At 43.9% G+C, this 16,057-nt stretch overlaps 1 protein-coding gene across 6 annotated transcripts in view; it reads left to right on the top strand.

Moving 5' to 3' along the window:
- FRYL (FRY like transcription coactivator) overlaps positions 1-16,057 on the top strand; it is a 456,322-nt gene that overhangs the window by 128,540 nt on the left and 311,725 nt on the right. For 4 of the 6 annotated variants that reach the window (XM_068278550.1, XM_068278545.1, XM_068278544.1 and 1 more), the window contains exon 1: positions 11,769-12,016. The exons of the other annotated variants lie outside the window; for them this stretch is intronic. In XM_068278550.1, the coding sequence (XP_068134651.1) occupies positions 11,815-12,016 (202 nt within the window). In that variant the 5' untranslated portion in view covers positions 11,769-11,814. Of the gene's footprint in view, positions 1-11,768; positions 12,017-16,057 lie in introns of those variants that run through there. 6 annotated transcript variants of the gene reach the window in all.

The following is a 16,057-nucleotide window of genomic DNA, read 5'->3' as shown; positions in this document are numbered from 1 at the left end:
GCAGCAGGTGTAACGTGTGCCAGCCAGGAGCATGACGGACGTGGTACGTGGCACTTGCCAAGTGTCATGTGACAAGTGCAGAGTGACAGACAGCAGAGGAGAAGACACTAACTGGTGCACACTAACACATTAATGAATTAACAATAGTGGAGTGATAGTGAAGGGGTTAATCACTGAGCTTATCACTGTGTACAGCCCTTGGCCCAGCAGCAGCACTGCAGCTGTACAGCACACACTCTAACTGTCACACTATGAGACATCAGTCAAACTAATTAACGATTACTATAGAGTAGTGAAGATCTTAATCAATGAACAGCTTTAGGTTTATAACTGTGTACAGGCAGCCCTTGCTAGGCCACCAGCACTGCAGCATGTTTCTCAGGAAGCATTCAGCAAGCCATAACGATCTGTCTCATCATGGCAGCCCTCCTTATTATACAAGGGGGGCTGGCCAGTGTTCCTTTCTGTGATTGGGTGCCAGGGCTTAGGCTAGGAGGCCTCTGATTGGCTCAATGAGGTTAGGTGGGGCTGTCTAGGGTTCCCCTCTGTGATTGGTTGCTAGGGCATCTGCTGGGAGCCCTCTGATTGGCTCCAGGACGTCATCACCTTAGTTACAGTATTTCGGATCCGGATATCCGCGGATATCCGGGTTATGCGTCAAACTATCCGCAGATAGCTATCCGGATATCTATAGCTATCCGGGATCCGGAGTCTGACCCGGATAGCGTAAAAAATGCTCGGATATCCGGGTTACTCGGATATCCGGGCTCTAGATCAGTGTTTCTCAACATTTTATTGGTCTGTACCCCTTTTAACACCCTGTACTGGCCAAGTACCCCCTAGCATAGTAAACATTATCACAAGTACCCCTTGACAAATATATATTTAATCATAGTACATGATAATTGGTTCTAAACAATTTCCAAGCATTTACTATTGCTTTTAATCAGCTAAAATACAAATTTGGAGTTGTTTATATAAGATTTGTAATTTTCTAAAACGCTAAATGTGTTATTCTTGGCTAAGTATATGAAGCCAGAGTACCCCCTGGAACCATCAGAAGTACCCCCTGGGGTACGCGTACCACACGTTGAGAACCTAGGCTCTAGATGAGCATCACTAGTGTATGGGCACCTTAATATAGAATGCTGGCCACACACTAGCAGATTTTTGTGAGATAGACTGATTGTACCAGCAGTGGTTTTCTGAAGGCTCGTACACACGTGCAACATTTCCGCCCAACTATCATCCTATGATACTTGTCTGTTGGACAATCGGTTGAGCGTGTGTATGCATTGCAATGACTAGACGAGCGACTGATAAGAGGCGGTTTGCATGATCCAACTGGCGGACTAACTGTACAAGTTGTTTGAACAACTTGTTTTTTGTTTTAAAATGGGCAGTATTTAAATTTGTTGTTTGTTTACTTGGTCAGTGCACGTGTACGTACTGGTTGTGCAAAAAAGAAGTGGTGCAGTTCGTTATGATGGGTGGTTGGTCGTGCATTAAGTTGTATGTTTGAGAAAAAAAACAAAAACACAATGACACTTCATTGCGGATCTCCTTTAAGGTACATAAACGTGCAGTCGACCCCTTCCCCTGGGCTACGTGTTGTAGCTCACCTGTCCCCCGTGCAGTCCTGGTCTCTTATCCCCCCCCCCCCCCCCGATGCTGTTGCTTCTCTCCTAAGTCTCGTGCGCCTGTGTGACGTGAGGACAGCCACTAGGGGCAGTATGGCATGTAACTTGCGTGACCACTAGAGGCCTCTAGTGTCTTAGTTACATCACACAGGTGGTCAGGGACACAGAAGTAAAGATAGGAAGCAGTCAGCAGGGAGAGAAGACACTGCAACCGCGCCGTGGCCACAGGAGAGGAGCTCCGCTGTGGCGTCTATCAGGTTGACATCGAAAACCACTAACAACTGCCTGCTGATCAAGAAAAATTTTCTATCCGGCGTGATCAATTAAATCGATTGATTTTTGCAGAAAATTGATTGTTCCGATGATCCAATTGGCCTGAAATCGATAAAAATAACTGGCTAGCGTATGACCTGCTTTGCAGCATGATTGGTGTTATCTCTGTAAAACATCACCTACACCAGGGCTGTGGGAGGGCCAGTAATCCTAAAAAAAGGACATGGCACTTTACTTCGTTTTTACTTTTGAAGTTTTCACTTTCGGTGTACTTTAATGATGGAGGGATTTCAATAAGCTGATACTTGTGACTGCTGCGTTTGAAGCTACAAATACCTTTGGCGTCTGCCTGCTGTGCATTTTCATGTGACTCTATTGTAAACGGTGCATTTGTGTCATTCTTATCCTGAAAAGATGGAATTCAGCTTGAAAATAATTGGAAGTCAATGGTCACAGTCAGTATTTGGTTTAGCGTTTCTTCAGTTTCCTCCCCTCTTCTTTTGTACTCTGTACAGCTGAAGCTTGACAAAGCTATAGTAATGACATCTTTATTGTGCCGTAATCGGGCTACGCACGCACCTCAGTATACTGATATCCTAAGCATTCAGGGGTTTTGTGTAGAGCACATGCTCCTGCATGAGAGACACACAGTGAGTTACAGTAATCACCATGTTTTTACTGTAATAGACCATTTGTGATGTGACACAGCAAGTACCCTGTGCTGACTTTCACTTTCTTGTTATAAGTATTTTCTTCAGCCACTCCCTGCAGGGTAAAGGTTTCCACATAACCAGCATGTTTCCCCTGAAGCAGAAAGTGTCACGCTAAAGACCATTCATTTTCTCAGACTGTATGAAGACTATATGTGATGATAGACAAAACATGACAGGTCTCCAGTTATCTGTCTGTGTATATGCAGGCGCCACATGGCAGTGTTACCGCTACTAACACTGGGTGGGCACCGCTTGTTAACCCATTAGTGCCACACGCATTACTGAGGTAACTTGCAAGCAACACAATCTTAGTAACACGCGTGAAGTTATTACCTTTTACATTGTGCACATTGCTGTAAGATCGCAATAGTGCCAAAATGTCACATTGTGCATTAGCCTAGTGTGGTGTGTTGCCTGGTAAACGCACAGCATCAGAACCCGCTGCAGCACCACACTGAGTGTGAAAGAAGCATAGAAATATTGATATTTTCCATTGTGAGGGAGCACAACACAGTGTGAAAGGACCAGCCGATGCTTGCCCAGAGTTGGCACCAGTATAATTGCCACCATTTGGTGAATCAAGGCTATTCTTCGGTATGAACAGTTAAAAAATACCTCCACTTTCTTTAAAGAGGAGCTGTCAGCCATTTTATCTCAGAAAAACAAACAAACACATATATAAGTACTTGCTCTACTTATATAACATATATATTGCACTGTCCAAGGTTTGATTTTAGTGATTTTTCTACAGTAAAAAGAGAAAATCCTTCTTAGCATTTCCCATTTTAAGTGTGGCTATTTTAAAGCCAATTCTGATGTAATTTCATCCCTTATGCTGGGCATACACGGCAGTCACGCAGTCTTATCAATCCAGCCTGATGGCTCAATTGAGAATATCAGACGTGTCCGATCACCGTGGGGATCGATTCTGTGCTCTGTCCCCGCGGGCGGACAATATCGGCAAATTGAGCAGGAGTTAAGAAGTGCCTGCGGGGACGAGCGGGAGTCGATCCGGCGGTTAATCGAGCCGCTGGATCGACTCGTGTATGTCCAGCATTACTCTCCTCTGCCTGATTGTGTATGTCTCCACTATAGAAAGTGCATTGTCTCAGCATGAGAAATATTGGCCAATCAGAGAGTAACAGAGATGTGGGAGGGGAAGACAGGAGGGAAAGAGGTTTCATCCAATCAGGCTGCATTAGTTAAGTCTGAGGGGGAAGTATAGAAGCAAAAAATGGACAACCAGGCATGCCCTGCAACTTCCTTTTTGCGTACCAAATTTTGTGTATACCAAATAATGCTAGGTACACACTATGAGATTTTCTGGCAGATTTACTGTCAGATCGATTATTTACAACATGTCAGCTTTGATTTTCTGATAGAAGTAAATAGAAAATAGCGGAAAATTGATTGGAAATCAGATCGGACACGTTGGAAATAATCGATCTGATAGTAAATCTACCAGAAAATATCATAGTGTGTACCTAGCATAAGAGTCGGGTAAACCGGAGAATGATCATTTATCAACAAGAAAAGTAATAGTAATGTTAATGTTTTGGATTGCGTGGTTAGTATCCTTATTACTTGTTTACCAGATAAAAATAAAAAATTGATTTTTGATTTTATGCCGGACAGTTACGCTTTAAAGGGAACCAGAGATGAACCTAGACGGGAAAATGAAAAAGCTTTTATACATACCTGGGGCTGAGTACATTTGAAATCGGCGCCGGTAGACTTGGGCGCAGGATACAACAGTATATGGCTGATCCTGCTTCTGCACAAGTCCGGGCCGTTTTAATTGCTATTCTCCCTCCAGGCCGTCATGAATAGTGGGGGAATGATATAATTCGGCTTCTAGCGATTGCTGGAAGCCGAATTATTATGTTTTTAAGCAACCTCGGCTCTGTCTTCTGACGGAGCCGACGTTACTCACTGAGCGCTGCAATAGGAGTGATTCCTATTGTAGTCTATGGAGGCGCCGGCTGTGCCCAAATCTAGCAGCAAATTTAGCCCCATCCGCTCTGATCGATCCCACGCCGCCATCCTCCTCTGCCCGCATCTACGAGAACCGGCTCCCGTCACTGACGTCATCAGAGCCGGCCTACGCAGGAGAAGTGCGCCCTCTACGTATCTCTCCAGCGGCTGCTGCAGGGATGTGCAAACCGAGCACTTCCTTTACGCTTAGACTGGCTCCGACTGACGGAACAGCGGGGGAGCCGGTTCTCAGAGCTGCGGGCAGAGTAGGATGGCGGCGTGGGATCGATCAGAGCGTATGGGGCTGGAGGAAGCCCCAGGTATGTATAAAATATTTTTGCTGTTCATCTATGGTTCCCTTTAAAAAGTTTATCACCCATTTATCAATACTACTAAGTAATTCTGTAACTTGATGCACCTATAAACCAACTTTCTACTATTACTGCAGCTTTCTAATATGTTCAAATATTCACTGTGTTTATTGCTAGCCGCGCAGCTTGTATCTATTTCCAGTTTCAGTGTAATGTGCTTGATGTGCAGAGGAATGCATGCAGCAGTGTGCCTGATGTATGCAGTATGTTATAACCTGCATAGTGCAAATGGGCACATTCTACAACAAGAGACAATATATTTCTTAAGACCAAGGCAGAGGGATTGTGTTAATGGCATTGGATGTGAGTTTTCTAAGAATATGCAGATCCTAAGAAGCAAAATGTCCAGCATCTCTGTCTTTTATGCTTACTGCACTGACTTACTTAATGCATAGGAAGGAAGAGTGCAGGGGATGCCCTTCTTTTTCTCTTGTGCATTGCATGGTCAGATCTAATGTCTGGCTGGCACACAATGCAATTTTCACTTCAGATCCTACTTCCAATTGATAAAATGATCAGATCAGGCAAAAAAATATACAGCCTAATTGCCTGCGACCAATTCCCAAACTCAAAACTGATCTGGACGGGAAACAGATCAGACATGCTGGCAAATATAAATCAAAATACTGGCTATCCTATTCAGTGTATGTCCTTTCAATTCATTTAAGATTGATATCCAATCGGAAAAATGACCAGATATCTGATTGTACCGTAATTTGGAAAAATCACATATGTGTGTATGCTAGCTTTCTTCTATATCTGATCGATGTCCGATCTGAATATCGATCTGATCACTTGCCAGACTAGGATGTAGTGTGTGTCTGTGTGTGTGTGTGTGACTGTGTGTGTGTGTGACTCTGTGTGTGTGTGTGACTCTGTGTGTGTGTGACTCTGTGTGTGTGTGACTCTGTGTGTGTGTGACTCTGTGTGTGTGTGTGTGACTCTGTGTGTGTGTGTGACTCTGTGTGTGTGACTCTGTGTGTGTGTGACTCTGTGTGTGTGTGTGACTCTGTGTGTGTGTGTGTGACTCTGTGTGTGTGTGTGTGACTCTGTGTGTGTGTGTGTGACTCTGTGTGTGTGTGTGACTCTGTGTGTGTGTGTGACTCTGTGTGTGTGTGTGACTCTGTGTGTGTGTGACTCTGTGTGTGTGTGTATAGTTACCTGATCTGGTGAGGATAGTTTTTTTTTTTTTTTGCTATTGTAAATGTACTGTAGTTACCTCTAACTCTACCTAATATGTTTATTTTTATGTCGTTTTTGATCATAAGCAATAAGCTTTAGAATCCGAATCATTTTATTTGCCAAGCAAGACTGGGTCGTGCCCAGAATTGGGTTTGCTACATACAGGACTCAAAGAAGAGAATTTATTATTATTATTTATTGGATTTATATAGCGCCAACATATTACGCAGCGCTGCACAATACATAGGATTACAGACCATAACAGGGGTGACCGACAGCACAATACAGGTAATAGACAATAGATATAACAATACAGGTAATAAAAAAGCAATAAGACACACAACACATTACAGGTAGTAGTACAATGCCAGACCATACACTGGAGTGGAAGTGCTAATAATACATATTCTGGGTAGGGTGTACAATCAAGGGGAGAGGGCCCTACCAAAGGCTTACAATCTACAGGGAGGGGTGGTGATACAAAAGAAGGGGGGGGGGGGGGGGTGCATCAAGAAGTACTCAGCAGAGAGAGTTAGGGCAGCAGAATAAAGGATTCTAAACAGAATATACATTACAAAATGCAATTCAATGTACACACAAGATAAGGTACAGAGGCTGTAATTCAATAGACAGCTTATCGATAACCTAGAACTACTAGTGAGTTTTACTGCTGTGTTTGTATAGATTTTTATTGGACTAAAAATCTTATTGACAGTGCATTCATCTTTGTAGAGTGTTTTGACTTTTAAAACGATTGATTAAATTTGCATTTTTAATTGACAATTTGATTGATCGCTTGCAGATCGAATCATGTAGGGGGCATGTTAACAATGCAGCACAGAAAGGAGCAGTAGAGGCAGTATCGCTGAAACTGGGCAGTTATCTTCTGTCTATAGGGAAGATAGGAGGTACCGTATATAAGAAATATCCTTCGTCAAACGAAGCCAGGCCAGTCAGAAAGTTGGCCACATAGATGTAATCAGGTTATCAGAGTTTCTGTATTGCTGCCATTGTCTGTTAGCATTGGCAATCTATAGATCTGTACACTGCTGGCCGCTGTACCAGAACACATACCTGAAAGCCTTCTAGACCAAAGGTCACCAACTGTGGATAACAGCAGCTGTCTTCCCCCTGCTGCTTCCTGTGACTGTAACGGCAGAATAGCATCAAGGTGAGCAGACAGGTAGGCGAATAACAAGTAAACTGCTTGTCAGTATATAGTGAATGCTGTCATTTTGGGCGCTGACAAGTTCAACCCTCTTACCTGCAAGGAAATAATTGACATTCACTGTGACAGTTTATAGTGGTCCTGAACTCTTGCACTAGTCAAAAGGAAAACCTAGAGAAATGCACCCTGTATGTATTTAGAGAGTTCAGCCTGTGTAATTCCCACTCATCTGTGACTAATCACAAGTGCAGTTTGATCTCTCAGCCATGTCAGCTCCGGAATCTCGGCAGTCCTCAGCAGAGCATCTTATTTGTAAGCACAGGATCTTAAAGTGATCTAAGCAGCTCATGGCTTCAAATAGCTGAAAGGGCTGCCATGTTTCAGGAGTTCAAAACCCCTGCTGCTTTTAAACTGTCTTATCCAGGCTAGGTGTGAAATTCTTCAAGTGCGTCTTATGTTTTCTGTTTGAAGTACAATGGGGAAGGCTCAGGGTTTGTTTGTGGATAATTAAGTCTAATGAGGTGATTTCTTATCTGACTTCCATCATCTGTTGCTCTCCTGTCCTTTCACCGACGCAAGAAGTGTGTATTTTAACCCTTAAATGTAAAAAGATTAGGTAAAATGGGTTTTTTTTTTAATAACAAACCACATTTTTAGAATGCATTTTTAATTTGCTATAGAGCTACATTGGGTGTTAAAAATGATGCCTATGGGCCTGATTCACAAAGCGGCGATAACTGTTATCACGCCTAAAAGACTTTAGGCGTGATAACCTTTGCACCGCTGAGTTAGCACCGCTTTGTGCTCTTTATCGCGCGCAAAGTCCCATAGGGTTTAATGGGCGCATCGCGCTGTGCGCTGCGCACGCGAGTTTCTTCTTATCACACCTAAACTGAGTTTAGGCGTGATAAAGGGCTTTTCACTGGCGTGCAAAGTGTTTGCACCGCTTTGTGAATCAGGCCCCATGTCTGCTTCCATGAAAGTAGGAAGTAGACAGACTGCAGCTTTATTGCAGGATTGTACAGTATTCGTTTACATTCGTAAAATAAAAGTCAACATTTCCAGCTCATGTTCCAAAACAAGAAGTTTTGAATCAGGATGATACCAGGATGTTCCAAAACAGTGGGAGGATCCTTGCGAGTAATCAGGGCATCCTCTTGTGAACCAGGCATTTGTTTTTGTGCTGGAAATGAGCAATATAGTTTTATGATTTAAAATAAAAAAGCTTAATGCACAATAGCGCGCTCCTTGTTCTCCTTCTTCAGTGATTGATTTATGTACCTGGATAAAGACTTGTGATGTTCCGCATCTGAAGCCTGTTACCTGCTCCTGCTTTGTGAGTCATGAAATGGATGGTGACAATTACTGTGTGTTGTGATAAGCACCGGAGGTCCGTGTTCTGTTAATTATGTGTGTGGTTGTATGTAAACATTGTACAACCCGTGTCACGTTCAGGTGTGCAGGTACCTGGCTATGTGCCCCGGCCTGTTCTCCAAGTGCTATCTATTTACTGGTTATTATTCCTGCTTGGCAATGTGTGTGAAAAGAGTCATTGTTTTATTACTTTCAGTGCTGATAACTAATACACTGCTGCTATTGTATCAAGGCTGGTTGGCAGTTATGTTTCCGGTGTTCATTGTAGTTAAAGGGGAACTGAAGAGTGAGGTATATGGAGGCTGTCATGTTTATTTCCTTTTAAGCAATACCAGTTGCCTGGCAGCCCTGCTGATCATCTGCCTCTAATACTATTAACCATAGCCCCTGAACAAGCATTCAGCAGATCAGGTGTTTCAGTGGTTCAGACTTATAAGTCTGATCTAACAAGACTAGCTGCATGCTTGTTTCTGGTTTTAATCAGATACTACTGCAGAGAAATAGACCAGCAGGGCTGCCAGGCAACTGGTATTGATTAAAAGGAAATAAACATGACAGCCTCCATATACCTCTCTCTTCAGTTCCCCTTTAAGATTAAAATGCAATGTTTATTGGTAATTTTAGGGCCCTGTATGCAGTGAATGAATTGAGTGCAGCAGAGAGGGTTGTGATATCTGCATTTGACGGTTTAAAGCTCAAATTTAGGTTTTACTTCTTTGTTTCCTATATTTTGATAGCACTGACAAAGCATGACTCAGCATTTTATAGCTATATATTTTATAGGCTATAAAACCATTTACACTTTTTTTTTCGTCACACACTAGAAGCGCTTTTTTGAGCACTTGCAATTGATGAGCGTTTTTTAAAAATCTCTCCCATTCAGTTTAATTAAAATCGCAGTAAAAATCTCGTGGCAGTGGTAGCGAGGACGCGCCCGTGCAGGCACAAGTGAACTGACGGAGGGGGCCGGAGCATCGGTGAGTGGCTGCGCGGGCACAGGATGTCTGCGGGGGACCATTAGAAGCCCCAGGTAAGTTCATCTTTTACCTCCCACCCCACCCACCCTCCTCCCACCCTCCTTAAAGTACTTCTTTGAAGTTCCTCTTTAAATGTTTTTGGTATAAAGAGAATCCCACAAAACATGAGGAGAACATGCACTCACTGTGTACATATTATCCTTGAGAGGGATTTGAATTCAGGACCCTAGAAGTGCAAAGTAAATGGCTTGTAGCCCCTGTCTAGCAATCAGTTTTGTGATATCCTCCCTCCTCCCCCTTCCACAAGACCATCAATGACACGTTTTCCTGAGAAGAGCAGCTGTCACGTAGCGTATATCCTGTGCATGGCTGGCATGGTCTGTGGTGCACTGTACTGTCAGCTGCAGTCCCAGTAATGTGGGTATACTTGTGTCAGAGGCAGCCTGTAGTCAGAACACTGTGAGGATGCCACTGCTGTGTGGAAGCAGGACGCCTTATTGCATTCTTTATGTGTGGAAAATTCCACCCACTCCAGCCTGGTGCTGATAATTCCTGGCACAAGGCTTTGGACACTTAAACAAATAGTAAAGTGTAAATAATGTCACCTGAAATATAAACTATACTAACCTGTTAACCTGATCTTAATAATTTCCATATCTTCAATCCTCGCCTAATTATCTCTTAGGGCATATTTCCACTAGCCGCTAATTGTGGCTGTTTTCCGTGTGCGATTTGGATGGGGAATGGCAACCTATTGAAAAAAGTAGGCTGCATCCTAAATAGCGTGTGACCAAAAAAAGTAGCGCCGGCTCCAGTTTTCCACAGGCCGCATCTGAATCCCTATAGCCATGCTATAGTGATTGGCTGTGGCTTTGCAGCAGCACGGGTACCACGCCCGAATTGGAAACGGCCGCAGCACCCAGTGGAAATATTCCACTGCCAAGCGCAGAGGAAAAGTGCAATAGGATTTCTTCTGCCTTTGCTATGTGCTTCTAGTTGCAATTGCAAAGTCCTATTCAGTTGTATTGACTGGGACAGAATCACATTTGCTCAAAAAAAAAATAGCAGGCAATTATGAATGTGATTCCATAGTAGTCTTACCTCACTAATGGAAATGGACCACTTAGTCCCCTGGCACTTCTGCTGATCACAATGACAAGCACATTCAGTGGGAAAGGGGCCTTGTGGGACACCTGTACATTCTCTCTCTGAGTTTAGTCTGTCGTGTATGTGGTTTAGTCCAGGTGATGCATTATGAAAATACATAATAAAGACTCCTGCAGAAATGTGGGTACTCTGGTACCCTAAACAGTGCTGTCACCACATTTGCACATTTTTAGCTGGCTGCAGGTGGAAATGGAAAGACCGTTTTTAATAACAAACCGTTGAAAGACTTCTGCCGTGACAGTCTAGGGTTTTGCCAGTTTTATAATGAAAGTAGAATTTAAATTTCCCTTTATTATCAGACACTTTTAGGGTAGCCAGGGCACTGCGATCTTTGTGCATTTATTTCCACACAGTGTTTCCATTCCCAGCAAAATTGCAGGTATTAAAGAACAGGGGATGCAGCATCCATGGATATACTGTAAATGCTAGAGGAAACCTATATGCACCCCCATTGTGGGAATGCCCATCCCCAGCCATAGAGGGCGCTGTGTGCCTGTTGCTTCCTATGAGTGCTCAGCCCTGTGTAGCAGTGTGTCAGTGATAAGGCTTATCTCTCCCAGCAGACAATTCTCCTCCCTGCTAGCTATGTGCTCATGAGTTATCATTCTCTAGTAAAGGCACAGTTCCTTTGGTACATTACCCTATCACAGTTGCTATTTTTATAATTTGCAGCAATATACTTGCTTTATGGACAGTAATGAACTGCCGTGTATAGCAGAGCATATTGCACTCCTTTTATGAGGCTGTTATCATGTGGTTTATCAGTTTGTACAGTAAATATAGTTTCTGCTTCACAACAGCTGGCTGTTGACCTGATCTTGTCTGGCACCACCCAGGTTCAGCGTGACATCACTGTGTACAGCAAGACACGCCAGTACACCTTAATGTTATTTCAAGGAAGCCGTGCATACACCTTGCCGTGCCTGGTCTGCTGGAGTCAGAGCTGCACACAACCTGCCAGTGATGTGATCGGAGATGGATTTTTTAAAAAGGGTGGTACCCACTTCAGTGTCTAGCGATGTGGTATTGGATGTAGGGAGCACTTTGCGGGAAAGTTCCCCCAGACTCTTGAAGATGAGGAGAGTGAGCCTGCTATCCCTGGGACAGACCATAGACGAGAACCAGGAAACTCGCTTCCAAATACAAAATGTTTACAGGCACAAGAGGAGGCCTCTAGGTATGGCTTTACACAGACACTGTATAGCTATAGCACTGATGCTGTGGCAACACTTCTCTCTGAAAGTACTCATGATGATTGTGAGAAAGGAATTGGCAGGGGGCTTAGCTTGCATAGTGCAATAACCCCACAGCAATTGGTTATCGCTATTGGAGCTAGCATATGATTTTTTCTTAATTACTATGTTAAATTTCCTTATGCAGAGTTTGTGCTCTGAGTGCTATGAGGCACCAGAGCAGCTGTTTTTATTTTTTGCTTTTTTAATAGAAATGCCATCCTTGTGTTTACATGCAGCACCTTTCTGTATGAGCACTGAGGGCTTGCGCCCACTAATGCAATGTTGTCTTCTTTTCCGTAACGCATCAATTAAAAGCGAACAGAAGCAGACACTAATGTGTTAGCGGTTTTAGGCCCTGAGGGCCCATTTACCCTAGAAGCATGTGAATTTGCATGTTATTTTCCAGATGCGAATTCTCATGCATATTTGTGCGATTTTTTTACATGCGAATGTCCGTGCATAATCACACATTTTTAGTTATTATTTTTTTTCCTTTCTATTGACAAAATGCAATAAAAACGCAACCCTGAAAACAGACAGAAAATTGCATGCAGTGTGCAACACTGCTGTGAAGATTTTTTCTTTTTTTTGTATACAGATTTGGATACAATAGAAACTGATGCACACAAATTATCATGCAGTGGAAACGGGCCCTGTGGGCTCCTGTATTTCATGTGACGTTCTGTGCATGTTCTACATGCAGTGAGGGGCATTTTTATACATTATCTTTGCTTGTCTATGAATTTTATGAGTAAGACGTATTACTATTTAAAATGCACATGCAGTGGGTTTTACATGCATTGGTACACATTCCTATGGAACAAGCCTTTGCTGGATGCCACCAGTTTATTGCACTACACCAAAGTGCAAAGAGGGCTTTTGTGCCTTTGAAAACAATGTAACAATTGTGGCTGAGGGGTGATCACCCTGACATGATAGTGCTAGAGTTTTAGGCTGGAATCCCACCCAGGACACTACAATGTGTTTGTAAGTTGTTCTGGTATTTATGTGTTTTTGGTGGTGGTGGTTTGCTTCAATATTTCTCCAACCCCCTAAAAACACTTGTAAATGATCTAGTCCTCCCCCTCCAAAGTGGCCGGTAACTGTAATGATGTAAATTTAGTCTGAAGGGCAATGTGCAAATGTCAGCACTATAAAATTTGTAACACATATAGAATACAGATCTCTCCATACTTCCTACATTTGTTTTTAGATTTAATGAAATGCTTACATTGTAGCAAGTGAAACAGTTCCCTGCACAACTTTATTTCTGTAGTGATTGGTTACATTTTAAATTGTTACATTTACATCAGAAAGCAGTCAGTTTACATACTCGTGCTCAGAAGTATATACTGTGTGTGATTGTATTGATTTTTTTTGTCATTCTTTGCTTTGTGCTGAGACTATTGCCTCGTGATAGCTACCTGCGATCAGCTAGTTGCGTGCAGGCTCTGTGCTCTGGGCTGAGACTGTATTGCCTCATGGTAGCTGCCTGCGATCAGCTAGTTGCGTGCAGGTTCTGTGCTCTGTGTTGCGACTGCGTTGCCTCGTGGTAGCTGCCTGCGATCAGCTAGTTGCGTGCAGGTTCTGTGCTCTGGGCTGAGACTGTATTGCCTCATGGTAGCTGCCTGCGATCAGCTAGTTGCGTGCAGGGTCTGTGCTCTGTGCTGGGACTGTTGCCTCGTGGTAGCTGCCTGCGCTCAGCTAATTGCGTGCAGGTTCTGTGCTCTGGGCTGAGACTGTATTGCCTCATGGTAGCTGCCTGCGATCAGCTAGTTGCGTGCAGGTTCTGTGCTCTGTGTTGCGACTGCGTTGCCTCGTGGTAGCTGCCTGCGATCAGCTAGTTGCATGCAGGTTCTGTGCTCTGTGCTGAAGACTGTATTGCCTTGTGGTAGCTGCCTGCGATCAGCTAGTTGCATGCAGGTTCTGTGCTGGGACTGTATTGCCTCGTGGTAGCTGCCTGCGATCAGCTAGTTGCATGCAGGTTCTGTGCTGGGACTGTATTGCCTCGTGGTAGCTGCCTGCGATCAGCTAGTTGCATGCAGGTTCTGTGCTCTGTGCTGAGACTGTATTGCCTTGTGGTAGCTGCCTGCGATCAGCTAGTTGCATGCAGGTTCTGTGCTGAGACTAAGTTGCCTCGTGGTAGCTGCCTGCTGCCTAGTTGCGTGCAGGGTCTGTGCTCTGTGCTGGGACTGTTGCCTCGTGGAAGCTGCCTGCGATCAGCTAGTTGCATGTAGGTTCTGTGCTCTGTGCTGAGTCTGTATTTCCTCGTGGTAGCTGCCTGTGATCAGCTAGTTTCGTGCAGGTTCTGTGCTGAGACTATGTTGCCTCGTGGTAGCTGCCTGTGATCAGCTAGTTGCATGTAGGTTCTGTGCTGAGTCTGTATTGCCTCATGGTTGCTGCCTGCGATTAGCTAGTTGCGTGCAGGTTTAGGAGAGATGCTAAGTATGAGCTGCTCGCATGTTAAGCAAGTGAGGAAAAGTACACCTTTTGTAAGCTCATCAATCAGTCATGTTTAAACATGGCTGTGGGAGGGAAGTGTTTGCTTTAGGTGGCTTTTAAGATTGAGAATGATTAAGTTCACATATACACAAGCCATCAGCTTCTAATTCTACTAATGCTGGAAAATAAGTATATCAATGAGTTCTATGTGAAAGGCAGATATATGAGAGGCCCAGGGAAAAATGTTGATATGACGGTCTCCTCATTGCCCTTTGTGCACAGTTTTTATAGTTTAAAGCTAACCTTTGTTATCAATGTACTTACTAAATTGAAGGTTTGTACATATATAGTGAATAAAAAGGATTTACTTTACTAATTATGTTTTCTAAATTCTTCTTGCTCAAACTCTCATGGGAGATCATGGGCACTGGTGTGTTCCCCATTGTTATCTTCCCCAGTGTATGTGAAAAATACTTTTGGTTCCCCTGAAATATTTGTTCTGCTTCTAAAGCAGGGGTCCCCAGACATTTTGGGTCGAGGGCCGGGTCAACATACTTCAGACTGCTGGGGGGCCGGAACATATATAAAATGATGTAGAAGTCTTTGCGGGCCAGACAGTAAAGCATACCCAGGTGACAACCTGCAGCCCAATTCGAAAGCAGTGTCACCTGATGTAGAATTTGATTGGAAACCAGCAAATTTCTGCTTTCTGGCTTCCATGTGGATGGGTGGTGCCAGCACTGCTATTCTATATGCGAACCACCAATATTTAAAGATGTAGCTGACTGCATCTATAAGTATTACATTTTGGGGGGGGGGGGGGCAAAAAAAGCCTCAGGGGGGCCACATTCTTAGTGTGAGGACCACTGTTCTAAAGCCTCATACCCACTTACCGGGACTGTTGCCCACAGGGGGTACAATGTGTGGCACATGACAGAGCAGCTTCCAGTGGATGGGGTGAGTAGAAGAAAATTCTATCAGTATGAACAACAGTACTCGTACCGTGTGTGGTGGTGTTCCGTCTGTGCAAACACTTGTGACAGAGCTCAGTCAGTACAAACACTTGTTCTGTGTGTGATAGTGCAGTGTTCTCCTCAGAAATTTTTTCCAGCCGGTTGGCATGAAAAAGTAGCCGGGTGGGGCAATATGAGAGAATGCAGGGCCGGGGCTTCTGTGCGCAACTCTGCTTACAGCATAGGAGGAGGTGAACCGATGACAGCCGGGTTCTCATCAAAACTAGCTGGGTGGAGCACCCGGCTAAAAGAGCCTGGGGAGAACACTGTAGTGTTCCTTCAATGGGAACACTTGTTCTGTGTGTGATAGTGTTCTGTCAGTGTGAACACTTGTACTGCATGTGACAGAGCTCAGTCAGTACAAACACTTGTACTGTGTGTGACCGTGTTCTGTCAGTGTGAACACTTGTATAGTGTGTGACAGCGCTCCATCAGTGTGAACACATGTACTGCATGTGACAGTGTTGTACTGTGTGTGAACGTGACCTGTAGCTTACTGAATGGTTACTGCTAAGCAATGTTCACATT

This window comes from Hyperolius riggenbachi, chromosome 1 (assembly GCF_040937935.1).
Source record: "Hyperolius riggenbachi isolate aHypRig1 chromosome 1, aHypRig1.pri, whole genome shotgun sequence".
In the NCBI taxonomy this organism is placed as follows: domain Eukaryota; kingdom Metazoa; phylum Chordata; class Amphibia; order Anura; family Hyperoliidae; genus Hyperolius; species Hyperolius riggenbachi.
Note: the sequence above shows the minus strand (reverse complement) of the source record. Positions and strands in the feature narration are given on the sequence as shown.